Source organism: Apteryx rowi, unplaced genomic scaffold (genome assembly GCF_003343035.1).
Source record: "Apteryx rowi isolate R43461 unplaced genomic scaffold, aptRow1 scaffold_873, whole genome shotgun sequence".
In the NCBI taxonomy this organism is placed as follows: Eukaryota; Metazoa; Chordata; class Aves; order Apterygiformes; family Apterygidae; genus Apteryx; species Apteryx rowi.
Window position 1 is genome coordinate 231506 of NW_020451175.1, and position 19247 is coordinate 250752.

Sequence of the window (19247 nt, forward strand, 5' to 3'; positions counted from 1 at the left end):
GGGCCCGGCTCCGCCTCCGAACGCGGAAGCGAGGCGGTTTCAAGCGTTAACCAGCCGGGGCGCGCGCGCTCACGGCTATGGCGGAGCTGGGGGCGTACCGGTGCATCGAGTGCAACAGGGAGGCCTCGGAGCTGTACAGAGACTATCAGCGCGGGGTGCTCCGCATCTCCATCTGCGTGAGTCCCGGACGGGGCAGCGGGTGGGGGCGGCCTACGAGCGCGTCCTGGGCGGCGGGGTGGCGGGGGGGGGGGGKGGAGGAGTGACAGCGGGAGGCCTCGACGCCCCTAGCTCGCCGAGCGCGTGCGGCGCATGCGCGCGCATCTGTCTGCGGGGGGGCGGGGCCGCTGCCCGCCCGGCCCCGCCCCTCGTGCTGGCGGCGCCTCTGCGAGCACGGGTGTGAGAGCGTCGCTGCCTCTCTGCGTCGCCGTCTGCTGTCGTTAAGGCGCCTACAGCTCCTGTGCCGCCAGGCTTCTTCGAGCCTCTTAAACCTGCAGGTTCACCAGCTTCCCTCGGTCCTGGGAGATCTTTTCCGTTTTTAACGCTGCCCGCCGTAGTTTTTTCCAGGTGCTCGGAGGTGTGTTTGCCGTAGCTCTTTCCTTATAGCTGAGCTTGTTGGTCTGTTGCTGTCAGAGCGATCGGCTTTTTCTAGGGGCAGGTTGCCGGTTGCTGGCTGTGCAGTCCTGGACAGAATCAGTTGCTGTGCTGCAGAGTAGGTCTTCATACTCTGGGTTTTTTATTCTTTGTAAGCCAGCTCTGAGTGGCTCTGTATTTCAACAGCTACAGTGAAGCTGGGAAACAATCACACATAAATTTCACGTTATGACTGGTGATTATCCAGTGTACATACAAGGACTCCTGTATTACTTTTCCTCTTCCAACTATAGTGGCTCTACTTCCCCAGATGGTACCTCTGTGTTCTAACCTCTTTAATGCTTTTCCCTCCCCTCTCTGCCTCTGACAGAGTTCATTTTTTTCCCATGGTTTTTAATAATTTTAAAATACTTTGTTCTGTTGTATCTTCTCCCACATATTCTTAGAGATTTTAGAGTCACAGTAGAAGAGCACTTAACATTTTAAGTTATTAAAGTTTTCGAGGTATTTCTAACTTAATTATTTCTAAATTTTTACTTTAAAATTCTGGTGGCATTTATATAGAGTTAGTGGTTAGTTTTGATGTATTTCTTGTAGTGTGTGGGAAAATTAGATCACTTAGCACCCTATATTTTAGTGTGAAAAGAGATGAATTTGGAATTGAGGGATTTGTAAATGTGTCTTGACTTAACCTTTTATTTAATCTGTGACTGTTTTATAACATCCTGTACCTGTCTGCCCCTTATAAAAACAGGAAACCTTGTATGTGAACAAATTGTGGAATATATTAAAGTAATACATTAAAAGAATTAGTTGTGTGGCATTCAAACTTTTTTCATTGTTGCCCTTATTTTCCCCCAACTACATTGCCCTTGGCATTTTGAGAATGCTGGAAGAAGATGGGTTAATTTACTAATTGTGAAGCAGTAAACATGACCAGAAAGCTTTGTACAAGATGTGCAATACATTCCTTTACAACTGTATAAAAACTTTGAATCATTCAAGCATTTCTTATATCAAAAATAAAGATCATAAACAACTAGTTCATATAGGTCTGTAGCCAGTTTGTATTTGGGAAAATAGCAATTAGCTCAAGCTGAAATATCTAGATCTCAGCTTCTGTTATCAATAAGAAGCTGTGAAAACAACATATACACAAATTATTGATGAAAGGGGAAAGAGCTGATTCACATCCTCCTCTTTTCCCTGCCCAGCAGTCAATTAAAATGTCTCGTTGCTGTAGAACATAAAACGGTTGAAAAAACATGCACAAAATTTTCTGCAGAGCTTTCAAGAACTAGAGAGATCAGCAGCTTTTCAGAGGAAAGGCAAACAGTGTAATAGACTGATTTCTGCTGTCTTTAGACATGCACACTGCAAGGAAAAATTGATTTATATATATATATATATAATGTCATCTTTAGTAGTGGATATGACTTGCATCAAACCACTGGTTAGAGATGTAGTAAAAGCTGTTGTCACTGGTTTATGACAGGAATGTAGATGGTTTACTTTGGAGGTCTTCAGGTTACTGTGGAACTTCACACTCATCTTGAAATCAAGGACAAGCTGAATGCAAAGGAACAAGTGTAATGTTTATGCCTGCAGCCATTTAACATAAGACTTAGCACATCTCATAAACCCAGGTTATCAATTATGGTGATTATCTGGCTTTGATAATCTCTGAGGGAAACTGGGATCCAGTAGATGGCACTCCTTCCTCTTAGTATTTAGCTATTTGGTGACGTAGTCTTTTGGAGCTGTGGCGTCCCATGTTAAATAAAAGACATAAGTCCCAGTCACTGTGTTCATCACAAATCCCAAACTATTTTTTTAAGAGTAAAGAACTGAGTGAAACAAAAGAATAAAGAATCCCATTGTTCTGTCAAATTGGAATTCTATCTACCTTTCTTCATATAGGTTTAAATCTATACTGTTCTTCACTTATTCCTATCAATTTGTTGCCTGGGTCTGCCTTGTGGGTCACCATGGTTCAATTTCAGTCTTAGTCCAAGGTGCTCTTACATGGTGTGTTGTCATACCATCTCTTTCTCTCCATTTCTGGCCACCCAGGAAGGGCCAAGAGGAGGAGCAGTCCATATGAAGAACAGGCAGTAAGAAGCACATTAGCTCGCAGTTTATAAAGTGGAGATCAAAATGTTAGAAAATTACTAAGATCAAAAGATTCCTTGGTGTGCACTGATCCAAATTCAGTTCTATATGTTTATTACAAGAAAKCACTGCAGTCTTCATTTATCAGGAATTCATTCTTTCTAATAGGGCATTTCTTATTTTACTTTTTCCTTTTAATCTGAAAGAAGAGTCTTATCATTGCACTAACCCTTTGCAGATATTCTGCTCCAACAAGGCAATACCGTACTCCCTGCCTGAGACCTCAAAAGTCAGTCAGCATCATGCCATCAACAACAGAAATAGTCAAGTACAGCATGTCATTTGGCACTCTCCACCGACTTTCAAGAGCAGTGTTATAATGGGATTGTCAGTATTACAAGTATGAGTCCTCTTAACCTGAAAAAAATAATAGCTTGGAAGTTTTCTCCACTTTAAAAAGTAAGTTTCACATTGATATGTAGGATCTTCATCATTTATATGAGATATTTATGTAACTCAGAACATACACCTCTGAAGTACAGTGGAACTGTTATGAAAAGCTGATGATATTTAAGAAAATTGATGGCCAAGGTGAGATTAGATGGTGCAGTCACTTAACCTGAGAACACTTTGCACCTGTTTTAACCCACTCTTTGTGGAATTAGAGCCTTGAGTACCACTACTCCATTTTAGCATAAGGCAGAAAAAGTGAAGGGTATTAGGAAAGATGATATAATGATACTCAAAGTGAGGCCAGTGCAGATTGTCCAGATGGATGTTTAGTTAAGAGTCATTGAGATACTTGTGTCTCATTCCCATTTTCAAGCAGTCCATGAAAATGCTGGCACATGAAGGAAAATACCATTTGTTTCATACAAGAATGATATGAAACATCAAGGGTTGCTCTCCTTATTTTGGCCCCAGAAAATTAAGAACAAGCAGAACGTTGCCAAGGTGATCAACTGTTTTATACTGACTACAGACTTGCCCCAATCATAGTTTAAGGTCCTCCTTGTTAAGTTAATAAATGCATCTAAAAACTCTTTGCCATCCTCAGAATGGTCCTGTGATCCATCTTGAGATTGAAGAAGCCAAGTTCTCCCAGCAGCATCTTCTCTCCAGCCCTACATTCATTTTTAGGGTATGTTTAACCTGATTTGGGCCATGATTTTCAGGTGGAAGATTTGAATTTGGATGCCTAAGTAAAATACCACAATGTTGTGTTCTGTTGTTAATCTGTTCCAGAAAAGAAAGGTTTTTGCACAGTAAGATACTAAAAGCTTCCATTAGGCAACATCTGTTTCCAGCCCACAATATTGGAGTGCCATTCTGGAAATTCAGTTTAATATTCATGGTGCTGCTTCAGTTTAGTTCCTGTAGCATTTGTTATTGTACTAATATTGCAATTTTACTGCGGACAAGTAGACCTCACATGTGTTAACATACAATCTGGAAACAGATTTGCAAAGAATACTCAAGAAACTAAAGAAACATTCTTCCTCTGTCAAACACAAAAGTCTACACAGTGCCAAAAAACTCAGGGTGACTAGATCATGTGTTTTGTTAAAAGTTCTCTAAGGTAGCTAATGGTCGTAATTTTTTATGTTCTGTAACTTTTGTTTATCTAATTTATATAACCAGGACCAGTTTCAGAACAGGCCCACCCCAGACCTCAGATACTGTATATTCTTTTTTTACTTGAGATTCCCATTTAAAGAATGAAGCTTTTGCTCATGCTGCATACATTTTGTTGTGGAAATGTAATTACAAAAGATAGGTGGACTGTCGCTCCTTAAAAAGAAGTTACAGTTACTTACCCTAAATTTTCCTTCAAGTTTATAGAGTTGGCCAACACTGCAGATAGCTGAATCATCTAGAGTAGCAGTAAAGACTGATAAAAATTATTTTGATTTATTTCTGCTGAGGGAATTTACTTCCTTAGTGAGACCTGTTCGCTTTGTCTTTTCTTCAGTGTGATAATTTTGGAGCGGGCATGTTAGAATTGCCTCAAATGAAGGTAAGTGCTGGTGGTCAGCCTGTGACTCCTAGATCTGGTTCTACTCCTGCACTGTACAGGCACTGACATTTTCCCTGTTCTGAGCCAGATGGGATGGTCAGAGTAAGTGTAGGTGGTTCTTTATAGCAGTGATTTTGAAATTATTTTGATATCCTCAAAACTTAAATGATGTGTAAGTAATGTAATGAATCTTTACTAAATAAGGTATGAACCAGCCGTTAACAACAGTAACAAAAAATACCGTTCAGGTAACATAGCCTTTATATTGTTAAAGATGTAGGAAAAAAACACATTAAGCTAACCTGGAATGAATTCTATAGTCCAAGTGTAAAGAATATAAAGGGAAATTAGCAAGTTTGACTTATCTCAAAATTGAAGGAAAAACATTTATATATTTGTATTTTGTTTTAAATAACACATGTCTTCTTGTGCTTAAAAAGAACGTTTGAAAATGGTTAATAGTTCCAGACCCTAACCAAGGCAAACAAATTATCCATTGCAGTATGTAGAGCTCAGCCAGGGTCCCCCTTGTGCTTTGTAATAAGAAAGCTAAATTGCCTGAGCAGTGCACACTTCATTTAGCTTTTCTGCTATTAAAAAATAATTGAAAAGCTCTTTTATTGCAGGAAGGGGGAGACAATATAAATGGTTTGAATGCAATGCATTTATGCGATAAGGTAAAGAATCTGTCAGGAGTACAAAGATCATCCTGGAAAATAAAATACAATATTTTTCATTCTTCTTTACATAACTCAATCTGCAGACCAACTAACTAGTGTAAAACATTTGATTTAGGAAAAATTAGAAAACAACATTTTGTAATTTTATTTTTTTGAAATGGAATGCATATCAACCTGAGCTGTTTTGTTTTTCAGCTTATTTCGACGCTTAGCTGCATCCCTAATAAGCCATTTCTGAAAGCAGCACAGCTAATTACATTTTATTGCTTAAGGGTGCAACTGGGATTAAGGCTATTCTCTCAAGATAATGGGTCCACAGTAGTTTGTCTTCACCTGAGCATCCTTCATTACCCTTCCCAGCACAGCTGAATCTCTGTAAATGTTGTTACATATTGCTGTATATGTAGACTGGCAAAAAATTGCAGCTTTATTTTGCCAAACTCCAGTCCCTGGAGAAGGGGATACCAAAATGAGACTGCTTCGCTGGTGTTTTTGATATCCAGAGATTTGCAAATTTATTGCTGCACTGTTGCAGTTTTCATGCCATCTTTGGGTCAGGATGAAGACTGGATGTTCAGTCTGGATTTTAATTTTCTGTAGTATGCTAGCTATGGTTTCCTCTTCAAGAAGAAGTCCCCCCCACACACACACCTCCAATACTCCTACTTAAAAAATCAGTTATGTTTTAATGTTGGTGAGAGCACTTAATAAACTATATGCATGTGGCTTTTTTTAAAGTACTACTGAATGTAGGTAGTTTCCACAAATATTTCTATGCTGTATTTTGTTTGGCGTGTGTTTGCGGACTGTGTTCATAGCTGAGTGTCTTTCATAAACAAAGAAGGAGCATGTCCTTTGAGTGCTATTTTGTAAGAGCCTGGTAAACATGCAGTTCGAGTCAATGTTCCAGTACTTCTTTTGTCTTATTTAACAAAACAGCTGTTAAAATATGTTACTTTCCTTAACTAATTGTTTTGGATTGCTTGGACCAGAAAGAATCTGCTATGCTGAACTATGAAGAACATCCTTGTACTATCTTTTTAAGATTTCTTGTTTTCCTTAAAGCTGCCTTTGCTCATTTTTTTAAACAAAATATGTTAGGATAACTAAGCAAATTCTAAGTTAAGAAAATTCGAGCACTTCGTTTGGAAGCAACAGACCAGCATTATCAGGAATACAAATAATAATTCATAAATTAGTATTCATTTAGATTTATTAGAATATTGAAATCCTTTGAACACATACTTTTCAGGGATTAAAGTATATTAGACTAATGTGTATCAGTAGCAAACATTCCCATAAACTTAAATTTACCAATTTAGAAAAAAAAAGCGGAAATAGAATTTACAGAGTCAAATATTTAGTTTTCCCTTCTGCAGCAGGATCTGAAACAAACTTGTAGATATCAAGGAAATGTCTGTTTTTCAAGGAAAGATGCCACTTATTTCCTGCTTTTGATGTCAGTTACATATTTAAGGAAGAAATTAAAAGATGTTTAAAAATATGCAGAAATGCAGTTACTCCTTTCGAACGTTTTAGAGCTGGTTGTGATAAATGATGCATTTCTTGGAGAAAGTCCAGAGAATCACAGAATCACAGAATGGTTGAGGTTGGAAGGGACCTCTGGAGATCTAGTCCAACCCCCCTGCTCAAGCAGGGTCACCTAGAGCACGTTGCACAGGATCGCGTCCAGGCGGGTTTTGGATATTCATACGCGTATGTGGGAGACATCTGGGACATGAGCAAACAAGATGCGTTTGAATTGGTAGCTTTACATATACGGGTTTAGGTTAGTCTCAGGTAGTTCTTCTAGGCATTTTCAAACAATACATGCTTTTATAGATATTTCTCTCTAAACAACAACAATGAAGAGAAACTGAAGTGACATTTTCACTGAAAGATAAGTTTCAAAGAGTTAACTAGTCATACTGGATCTTACAGAGGTTTCCATACCTTCTTAAAAACATTTGTATACTTTTGAAAAGAAAAAGATATGAGTCATCATGAAACTCTCTCCAATTATTTGTTATCCAAGTTATCTGTTTTGGTTCCTTTTCATCAATTGCTAAAATCAATTTAACATATAACAGGAAGTCTTAATCATATTTACTTCTGGCAAAAAGACATTTGCTTGTGACTAGGTTTTTACTGGATAAGATGATAAATTAATTGTAGGATCTGCTCAGAGTTCTAAGTGCATTATGACATTTATTAATATTTCTGTAGCAGCAATCCTATAAGACACTTTGCAAATGTGGCTAGTATAGTGTTATACAACAACACCCCTCTTCTTCCCTTCTCTGACCATCAGCAAAGATATAATCTTTATACCTGAAAGGATATAGCCTCTACCAGTCCAAGCAAAGGAGGCTGCATTAGCACTAGGCTTTTAATTTCTGTGTGGGAAAAAATAATAGCTGTAGGAAGATGCAAAAGGGAAGTGATCACTACCGCTACCATTTATCCAGGATATTATGATCAAATGCTTTGTTCAGGCTTATTATCAAACTCAGTGACTCATCTTGCCTTGTCACTTAAAGCATGTGCACTTTCCAGATGAGCAGTAGAAACATTGCTTACCTTGTTGAACCGGTGAATAGGCATTAGTCAGAAAACGAAAGTGCCCTTTATTGTACCAGCAGATCAAGGACATGCTTCCCTTCATTTTTATTCTGTACTGTCCTCTGGACTGGGGAGTTTCAGGGTTGTTCAGCATGGATGGAGGTAGGCCTGTGCAGTCACTTTTCCTGGCACTCAGCAACCTACAGCAGTAAATCTCTTGCTTCTCAAATTCAAAATTGAGAAAGCTCCGTTCTGTAAAGGATGTAGCTTTTCCAAGTATGCCGAACAGGCAGATCACTGCAGCTGTGTAGAACTGCAATTGGGCAGTTGGACTTGAGCACCAGTATTTTAGTTCATTTTAAACTGCCTGACTGAAATCTTAATAATGAGCATGCAAGCAGTAAGACATGGCTGAATTGCTCATACTGATCTTCTCTAATACTGTTAGTGATTATCGATGTTCATAAAGTTATATCATCTTAACTAGTAAAATTATCAAGTTAAAATATTGTAAGTATACTTAAACTACATTTACCCTTGCCTACATTGATTTTGCTCAGGTCAGGCTCTGGTCACAAGTTTGCTTCCCAAGTGCTTAAGGTTAGTAGCAGATGTTTTAGTGTTATAGCTGAAAACATTAAAAGCCAGGTATGGAGAGAGAGTTTATTAATTCTGTAATGTCTTCATGATATAACAAATACTGTATTTGTTTTGTCCAGCAAGTCTATGTCAGTGCACACACAATTCTTCTTCAGTAGGATGTTTTATAGATCTCCCAAGTTGCTGAAAACACTAACACTAGCTAGATCAGTGGCTGGATAACCACCAAGGACTTTTACTTTGTACAGTTACGACTCAAATGGAAATAAAATATATTAAGAATAAGACAGTAGTCTAGAAGACAGACATCAATGTGTGTGTGTATCTGTGTGTAAACAGTCCTTGAAGATGGCCGTTCTTCTGTGATGTGGCAAGTTTTCTTTTCCTGTTGAAGTAATACAGGAGAAATTAGATTCTTAACAAAGTTTGATGATATGATGAGATACTGAATTAAACGTCATTCTCACAGCTTCTGAAGATTTGGCCATGGCTGCCAGAAGCTGCAGAGCAGAAAAATCATTCTTACAGGCAACAGTGCTGTCTGCATATTCCTTTGTAGCAATCTCCTTACACATCTGAGCTAGAATTTCTGTATCATTGGTTTTGCCTGATGGGTTGGTCTGATATATTTTAATTATCTAAAATTCATGTTAGCAGTAAGTGAGAATTATTCAGTAGCTTGTGACTGCAGGTTTTTTGATCAGTGTTTGGCTGGGACCCTCTTCATTTTCAAAGATTATTCTGTACTTCTCCCAGAAAGATAATATTGTCATCTTCTTTTTATTTATTTATTTTTGCTTGCAGGTTAACATTTTGAAATGTCTGATCTAAAAATTTTCTGTTATAGAAAATTTGAGAGCATAAGTCCTGGGGCATGTAGGATATCCTTCATCTAACCTTTACACCACCCTTTCTGTTCAAGAATAATCTTTCATTTGTGCTTGTCCAGTGCTTCTGGGAATAAGCTTATAAAAAAAATTGGAATTTTCTTGTGCTACATCAACCCAGAGCTTTGACATATGTAAATTACCACCTTTAAGAATATTTTTTCATGATTTTCCTGTAGAAAGAAATGAAGCAAGACATTGCCTTTAATTATAGCTGCACTCTCTTCTGTGGTAGATTTTTCACTCTGTTAAACACTGTAGCTATGGTCTTCATTTAATTATATCCTTTTTTCCATCTCTCTGACTTTAATTTTAGACCTATCAAACTTTTGGTTAATTGAGTCATCATATATAGCGCTTTCTTTTCTGATCCAAATGAGCTGTGTTTTTGATTTTCCTGAACTGGACCAAGAAGCACTGACTAGTGGTATCCGTGTTCCTTATAGACTCTATTCAACTAATATTACGATGCATATTTGTTCTTATGGTGAATTTTTGCATTCTCAAATTCTCCGATAGTAATTCTGATAAATATCAAAGCAACATTAACTTTGGCCATGAGGAATCCCTATTGAACTGAAGAAACTTTTTGTTCTTTCCTGCGAGTTTGCCGTAGATATGCCTTGTCTACTCTTCCATGTGCTCCGACTGTGCCAGGCAGAGTATTTCAGAAGCGACTGGGCAGAGTTTTCTGTTCTGTCAGTGTACAGCAGTGCCCTCATTAAAATGGAAACGCAGGTAGTTTCTGTGGCTTTTGTACTCTAAGTATGGAGCTAATATGAAAGCAAGAGAGGTGGCAATAGCTCAGGACAGGTCAGAGAGAAGAAGCAGCAGAAGTTTGGTAGCAGGAGAAAGCCGACCTGCAGGCAGGCGTCCTTCTGCAAGTGCAGTTGTGTGAGCTGAGGTGGTTGTTGTGGTCAACTGCTCGTGCTTCTCTATGAGAGAAGTTCTCCAGTAGAAGTTATTTATTTCCCCCTCAGGGCTGTTGGTTGAGCTCTTTGTAAGACTGTTATTTAAACGTTCTCTTCACTTAAACAGTTAAAATAATAGCTGTTTTAAGCCCTTCTCATTTGACTTGAGTGCCCAGCCATGCAGGTAGGTCAATAAATCTGAAGGGGATGGTGACAAGCAATTCCCAGTGCACTTGGGGAAATAACCTGTCTAGCTGGCACAGCCGGAACCAGCAGATGGTATTAGAGAAGTAATTCCCTAATGTCTTACCACACCATTCAGTAGCAACTGCTGATTCTTTAGCTACATCTCTAGTGTGAAAGCTATGTTTTCAATATTCCAAATATATGTTATGGGCTGGGAGTGGGGAGGGTATTTGTTTAATAATTGCAAGTGAATAGAAATGTCTGGGCTACTAACTTGTATGCAAGGACAATGCAACAGGAAAAAATACTTACCTTTTCCCAAAAGGAGGAAAAAAAGCATCTCTTGTATAAAGCATCTCTTGTATAAAGCATCTCTTGTATAAAGCATCTCTTGTATAAAGCATCTCTTGTATAAAGCATCTCTTGTAAAAGAAGGATATATATAATAGAAATCCATTTTCTTTCAAAAAAAACCCCACCGTATAGAGAAGCATAATCAATTAACCTTCAACAACCTATTGGTGTGGTTCTTGAGTATTTCAAAGGCAATTTGTTTTTTTTGCATCTGTAGGGCACAAAATGGTAACTACGTACATCCTTGCATAGTTTACTGTTCTGTGTTAATTTGAAGTCTATAAATATCAGTAATGTATCTTTCTGGTTCATAAGGGAAATCCTTGTTTAAACTGCAGTGTCAAGGGGAAATAAGGCATTTTTTCTGGCTGGATTAAAAATGCATTGAAAATAAAGACTACATTAGGGAAAGAGTAATATGAATTGAATGTCTACTTGGAATTATGTGATTGTGCTAAACTAAGAGGAACATTTCATCAGCTTGTGCTTCCTTTTTTTTAATTCTTATTATTTTGTGACTTTCAGAAATCCTGCCAGAAACCTGTGGACAAATACATTGAGTATGATCCTGTTATCATCTTGATTAATGCTATTTTATGTAAAGCGCAAGCATACAGACACATTCTTTTCAATGCAAAGATAAATGTAAGTTGCTCTGCCCCTACCATGTGGCTTTTTAGTTAAAGATATATTTAGGTTTGATAAGTTGATTGGAATAGTTACAAAATTTAGGTGCTGTTCTTTTCCTGCCCCAGCAAGCCATACCACAGGTTTTTTTCCTCAGGCAGATTAAGGGTCAAATATGGTAAATAGAGCACATTTGAGATTTCATCTCAAATTCTAGCTATTACTAAGAAAGTACTGTCTCTGTAACACTGGCAAATACAGCTGTCTTCACTACATGTTACAGATAGTCCTAACTGGACTTTTTGGAAGAGAAAGGTCTAATTTCAAATTCATTTCCACCTTAAATTTCTGCTGGAAGTAGTAATTTTTGAAATGAACTATAGTAGTATAATGTACCATACTAACAATGCTATACTAATTAAACCTACTCTGCTACTTTCTAATGAATTTCCTCATGAGATGCAGAGTCCCATGGGCAGCTTGCCTCTGACCTACTGAAGTGCAGAGGTAGCTATTCTCACAGAGTTACATTATTTTTACTTTAACAGTTTATTTCCCTGGAGAGGCAGGCTAATCTACAGTAAACTATCCAAGCATCAGTGTATGCTGTCTACATATTTTTATCTCTTGACCAGTCCAAGGTAAGCAGTGTAGATAGATCTACATTGCTTACAATGGCATATCTGATTAAGTCATCAGGATCCATATTTTGGCTTGAATCCTGTAGTTGCATGTCTTTCAAGCATAGATCTGGCTAAAGGTTTTTAATGAATTAAATGCTGCTGGAAACAGGTAATGATGCTTTCCATGAGGCCTCTGGAAGAACATTTCCATCTGTGGAAATTTCACCTATTCAAATAAATGAATTTGATTTTTAAACTTAGCTTAGCTTGTGCAGGTATACTTGTCCCTGCAAGTGAAATCTGCATAACTAGTCTCCAACAGAAAAAATTCTAGACAGAAGCCACTTTCATTGGCTTATAAGTTATGTTTAATATGGAAATATGCTAAATGTGGACCTTCATAGCACCTCTTGTTGCAGTTACTTCAGAGGATGATTTAACTTTTGTTTGGTTGCATTGCTCTCTTTACTGTTGTTTCCTCACCCTTCTCTGAACTAAGGGATGTTTTCGGTAGAACTACACTGCCAGTTTCTTCTAATGGAGAAACAATTTTTCTCAGGGAAAAACAAAAACAAGGCAACTTAAAACAGTTCTCTGAATGGAGTAGATGTCATTATACTGAATCTTTTGATAGTATAGTTCTGCTAGCTAGGACATGATTTTGTTTTTATATTCCTAACTGAAACAGCTGTCCCAATTTTAAAAAGTATAGAGAAGACCTTGCAAACTACAATTACATACTTTCTTCGGTACAGAACGGTTCATGCAGTTTTCAACACCCTCTAATTTGCCTGTCATGTAAGTGAACTAATTGATGCTAAAAGGAAGATGTGCTAAATTAGTGGCTCAACAAAAGTAATTTGCTTACATTTCTAAACATGCCTAAAATGATAAGCAGAGCTTGTTTGTGTAGAGATGTCAAAAGGTATTTTAAATTAAACATTTGATACTAATGCATTTATTTTTCTTTCATTTACCAGATTCAAGGAAAGCTCTGCATATTCTGTTTGCTCTGTGAGGCTTATCTCAGGTGGCTGCAGCTACAGGATTCAAGCCAAAATACAGATCCTGATGACTTAATCAGATATGCCAAGGAATGGGATTTTTATAGAATGTTTGGCATAGCTTCTTTAGGTAAGAACTATGATTATTTCATRTAACTATCAAGTGTACTCTTTAAGCATTTTATAACTGGATGAATCTTTCAACAGCCTCATATTGCAAAAATTATTAATACAGAATGGTTGTCATGTTCAACCCAGCATGGTTAAATGATTTTTCACATACTCTCTCACTTGCCTTCATTTAAAGCAAATTTATATTTAAGTCACCTGACTGCAATTTAGACTGGTATAATCAACATTAGATATCAAATCACCAGAAGATGGCAATATTCAGAAATCTTAGTCTGAATGCATTTACATAGCTTAAAGACCAATGTAGAGCTCTGCCTTATTCCAAAGACTAAAACTCTACATATTCTACTGCATTTTAATGTAAGATAATTGATTCAAGCACAAGTTAACAAACATTCTCTGCAATTTGCTTTATGTCTCATTATCTGGCATGATACTTTAATGCCAGTTGTCTTCTGCAAAATAGAATATGCTATTTATAAGTGCCTCTTTCTAAAAGTAATCTGTTTAAAAGGATCCTGTCAGTGTTCTCTTACCTGTCTTATCTTAAGACCGTTAGAAAATGTGGGGAGATGATATATTCTCTTAGGAAGTTTGCTTGAAATGTATTGAAAAATGAAAGACTACTATTTGAATGTGACCAATTACCTTTTTTTTTTTAGCTCTAAGTGAAACCAAAACCATAAATTTCTTTGGATTTGCTCCAAAGTTTATGACTTATAAAAATGAGACAACATTAAGGATGATCCTTGCAGAAGCAAACAGTGATCAGGAAAAGCTCTATCTGTTTAAAATGAATTTGCAATAATCAGTATTTGTCAAACAGAACAGTGTTATCACTGGTAAACAGTAAATATTTCTAAGCTGTAAGAGTAACTACGAAGGTTGGTGAGGGTTTTTGTTTTATTTTAGTTAAGACTTTTATTCTCAGTTTTTTTTCTTCTGGYGATACTGTTTAAATCAGGCACGCAGACTAAAACTGTAAATGTTTCCCTTAGATATTCAGAGTTTAACTTCAGTCATCTATTGTCTAATGTTTCTCTTTAGTAGGTTTTCATAACAGGTCAGTAAAAATGTTGGAGCTCATTTTTCAGTAGTAATTCATCTCTTACGGTTGTTGTGAGAGTTGCTCTGACAATCGGCATTAGTTCCAGTGTTACGCAGGGATGAGGTGTTGGAGAAAGTCTAATAGCTCAATGAAGTTTTCGCCTTAGTGTTCTTCCTTGTGCTGGATGGAAAGGGTTTATTGTTACTGGCCTTTCAAAAAAGACAAGTATTGATGATCTTGTTTTACAGGCTAACAGCCAGTTGAAAAAATTCTTCCTTTGTTAAAAAGGAAAAGTGAAGAGTTTCATATGCTAAATTTCCTATGCTGTATGGTGTCAGGTATTACAAGCACAACCATCCTACAGATAGAATTGATTGAATTATTTTGAATGGAGTTATACTGAATTAGATTAAATAAGTGATAGTAATTTTTGCCTATTAAAGTGAAAATGGGAGATGGAGGACATGTTGTTCATGTTTGCTTATAAAATGTCTTTTAAATAGCAGTGGCTCAGTTGCATTTGGGACCTGTCATTTCACTGAGATTGATCACAAAAGGACTTGATGTTTGTGCTTCATTCTCTCTTTCCAACTCCTCTTTATTTCCTCTTAGAACAAACTTCATTTATAGTGGGCATTTTTATTGCCTTATGGCAGATGAGACCTGAGATGCTGAAGAAGAAGTCTGACTTCATTTTACTTCTCAAAGCACTGCTGTTGTCTAGCTATGGAAAGCTTTTGCTAATTCCAGCTGTTATTTGGGAACATGACTACACGCCTTTGTGCCTCATGCTTATAAAAGTATTTGTCTTGACATCAAACTCTCAGGCAATTAGAGGTACATTTTTGCTTCTTTATTAGTATACAATGTGTACAGAATGTGTGTGAGAGAGAATGCAGCTGTTATATATGTCATTATTATCGTTCTTATATTTTTAAGTGTCTTTAGAGAAAACACTGTTTATTACCAGATATGTGATTAGAATAGTTCTGGTCTAAAACTCTGATCTTTGGACTTTCATAGAAAGTGAATGAAACAAAACATTTGTAAAAAATAGAACAAAACTTTTATCACAGTCATCTCTTTGTAAATGCTGTATTGCATCCATCAGTTCAGCATGGAACATTGAAACATAATGTAGAATCCTTTGTGTGTCTGGAAGATGAAAATAGAGCGTTAATTTTATGTGTGGTTTGGTAATGCAGGCTTTAACAGATTTGTGTGATTTCCTATGCATGTATTTCTCACATGGTTTCTGTGATCTGGAATGGATAAATTTGTTCTTTTTTCTTTTGCAGTTACATTAAACTTAAACCAAATGCTCCCTTGGTTGGCCATCTTCATTGGATTAGTTTTGGAAAATGGTACAGTCTGCTTGTTCCAGAAAATGGGATGGAATGTTTGAAAAGTCAGTCCAGATCTAAAGAAAAACCAACAACATGCTGATCATCTTCTAAGGATGATTTCTGCCAGTGGTCCCAAAGTCACTATTTTCATAGTGAAAAAGAAAATGATAGGTAACAAATTTTCATTAGTGGTTTGCTGGAGACAGTTTTAGGATAAGTTAAAATGAGAAACTTCAGAACTTCAGCTATTTAATGTGATGAGACATAAAACTTCAGCCTTAGCTTGTTTATTTTCTCATCAAAAATATGAATGTGTCACTATCCTAAGAGCTTTATAAATCTGGCTGTATAGCTGTGGCTGTAACAAGAAAGGTACACTAAAAAAATTCAACACTGCTACCAATCATGCATTTTTGCAGAAAGAGGGAGATGAATTATTCCCTTAAGAGAAAGGAAAGCAGTCAGTGGAAAAAGTGTAGAAAACAAAACTGGTATTTCTGCAAAAGTTGATTTTCAGAGAGAGAAATGAACAGGCACAAACAGATTATTAGAGAAAAGGCAAGTACTGCAGAGTAAAACTACAGTGGAAAAACTAGGTCGTGTTCTCTGGAATGTTTATAGAACAATCCAAAATAATAAAATACCTAGTTCTAGAGTAATCTCTAGGAGTTATGGTTTTAATCGGCTTCATTTCAAATTTTATATGACCTTATAAATCCTGCTGCACTGTTCTGAAAGATGAAAAGAGAGGAAAGGACTCTGACCCCCAACATACAAGGTTGTTTGGGATACTGCTCCTGCTGTAGTTAATATTAAGCCATCTCCCCCCGAACCAGCCCTCATCTGACAGCTTGTTTAGTGAAAACACAAAGTGAAGTATGAGGCTGCCTAGCAGTGTTCTTTTATGGAGTAGTACATATTGAAAAAGAAACAAGGTTTGGACTAAATTAGTGAAGAAACATTTATGCAAGTTCTAAACCTTGCACCCCAGCAGGCAAGGAGAGAGGGCTAGATGGCCTGCAGAGGGACTAGCAGAAGGAATCGGCAGAATCATTTTCCCAAGACAGGCAGCAGTTAGCACACAGACCTAATCTTTTTCTGCAGACCAGTTTCCATTATGTTCCATCCAAAGTTTAATTCTCCTGCTTCATTCTGGAAGGCTGTAGTTCTGTCAATACACGCCACAGGTACGGCTTCGATTCTTTGTTTTTCTCAGCTGCAGTTTCCTATCCATCTTTTGCAAAATGCATTAAATAACATTTTGCAGTATCTTCAAATTAATTCTGAGTAGATGTAGAGTAAGTCTAGATTATGAGTCCAGAAGACAGGAGACATCAGACACGTTAAAACCCTTGCAACTGCAATGCCATAGTCAGCTATTTCGAGAGAAAGCAAATGGTTGCCTATTCTGTTATAATAGGGCAGAGGCTGACCACGCTAGTGTGCCATTTGCTGAATTTGGTATCTTTCTGAGCATGTGATGGTGTGGCCAGGGAAGCAAAAAAAAAAAAAAAAAAAAAGCAACTGCAACCCCTCTTAAGTCTATGAGACAGCTTAACAGTGCAGCTGCCCCTAACAAGCACATAGTTGTGAAGGTATATGAGGAATCCACCTTGCTATTGGTGTGAATCAGTGACCAGACAACTGTCTGTAGGCCTGCAGTTGTCCACTTTTGGCTGAGCAGCAGCTTTGGCAACACAGCACCTAGAGCATGCTTTGATTTACATGCTTAGATTTGGGGAGAAACTTCTCTCCCTTTGTAAAAGGGAGACTTTGTAAAAACAGTACGTTGCCAGAGATGCTTTTAGAAGTGCTCCCTCTTACTGCACAAGCACACAGCATCACAACAGATGCTGCAGGTTGAGAAGGTGCAAAGGGAAAGAGCAGTAGATCTTTTAGAAAAGTTTCATGAATGCTGGTCTGGCCTGCTTCTTTCCTTTACCTCCTTCACCTTCTCCCCTTAGTTTAGGAAGAAATACACTTCTGCTGCGGTAGAGAGGATGGCAGAAGAATATGCACTAGGAAGGTGCTGGTGCCTGCTGAGCCAAACTCTCTTTGTTATTGCAGCAGTCATCTGGCTTTTACCAGCTCCCTGTTCATCATGCTACTTCCTTAAGTTGCAGCTGGTATGGTTTCCTACCGTTACATATGTTTCTCTGCAGGGAATGTACAAACTTGCCTGCTCCCTGACACAGTTTTGTTTCTCTAATGACCTAAAAGCAGTATTTGTTTGCACTCCTGTTAGGTTAGAGTTCTTTATTAGTCTTGTATGTGTCACAGTTATACACAGATATATATATATATTTTTATCAGAGTTTCTCCTTTGTCTGCTCTGGCACTGGTTTCAGTATAAAGGCTAGAGTATAGCTGAGTTGAGCGCATTTAAGTGCAACTTATGCAAGGGGAAGATCTTGCATCACCTGTAATGTAAACATGATCTAGTCAGTAGGAAAGTTGTAAATAAAATGTATAGAAATTTTGTTTGGGAATAGTTTTCTTACATAAAGTTTATTTTGAATATGAAGTTGATCTCAGGATGCCTTCCCTGAGTTTCACTTAAAAGAGGAAGGAACAGACATGAACACCTTCCAAAGGAAGAAATGCTTATATATTGTGTCATAGGTGCCAATAACATATCAGCTGTGCACTCTGTAATGCTATCAGGAGATAACACCATTCTTGTGCAACTTTATGGAGGAGAGAGAAAAAAACTAGCAGAGCTGCACAGCTGTGGAACAACAGCAGGTGTTGTACAAGGTGTTCAGAGTCTAGTAACTCAGGACATTGTGCCTTGTGTGGTTTTATGCTACTAATTAACCAGAACTGACATAACAAATACACTACTATTCTGTAAATTGAGGAGGAACTTGAGGATACTGGGGCGGGGAGGGTAATGTGTGCTTTTCTGATGCCTTTGGGAAAGTATTCCTTAGGGTGCTTCCGAGTGCTATAATTTTGAGAGCCTTCCTGTTTTAAATAGTCATCTCCTCACATTTGTTCCTTTTTTTCCTTTGATCTCCTCATCTTTCATAAACTCTTTGTAATGAAATAGTCTAATAATATAACTCTTTCCTTCCCTGTGCTGGAAGATATATTACAAATGGCCTGTCCTTTCTATATATCTTCAGTTGCTTGGTTAACTTACTGTAAAGGACTTGGGTTGAAAAAAATAAAAACCTGCAAATGAACCCCTGTAAACTGTCTTGAGTTTTGCGTAGAATCTCATGAGATATTATGGCCTATGGTAAGGAAATAATTGCAGAATTCCAGAGTTCTGTTGGGCAAAATGCATAGAACCAGTGATGTTATTCAGACTTGAGTTGAGGTTTAGATGATTATGCAGTGAGAGTTGAAAAGAACTACTGGGAACTTCAACTGGCTCCACAGGTAAGGTGACAAGAGTTTGGAAACTGCTCTATACAACACTGGAAAATGAGAGTATAAACTGGGAAGGAACAGTTAAAAGAGTGTGGGTGCTAGGCAGAGAGCTACAAAATTAAGATTTGAGAAGATTATAAAAACTAAGGGGATAGAGAAGTCTGCACAGAAGTTAGTATGTAAGAAAAG

At 37.6% G+C, this 19247-nt stretch overlaps 1 protein-coding gene across 2 annotated transcripts; it reads left to right on the forward strand.

The window, feature by feature from the left end:
• Nucleotides 1-11: 11 nt before the first annotated feature.
• Nucleotides 12-18868, forward strand: ARV1 (ARV1 homolog, fatty acid homeostasis modulator). 2 transcript variants are annotated; one of them, XM_026090698.1, is made up of 6 exons: nucleotides 12-176; nucleotides 3761-3844; nucleotides 11426-11545; nucleotides 13131-13284; nucleotides 14947-15171; nucleotides 15633-18868. In XM_026090698.1, the coding sequence occupies exons 1-6, from the start codon at nucleotides 78-80 to the stop codon at nucleotides 15737-15739; spliced, it is 789 nt and encodes a 262-aa protein (XP_025946483.1). In that variant the 5' UTR covers nucleotides 12-77; the 3' UTR covers nucleotides 15740-18868. The 2 variants fall into 2 exon arrangements, with proteins under 2 accessions (XP_025946483.1, XP_025946484.1); XM_026090699.1 differs by lacking the exon at nucleotides 3761-3844 and having other exon boundaries at nucleotides 14-176.
• The last annotated feature ends 379 nt before the right edge of the window (nucleotides 18869-19247 follow it).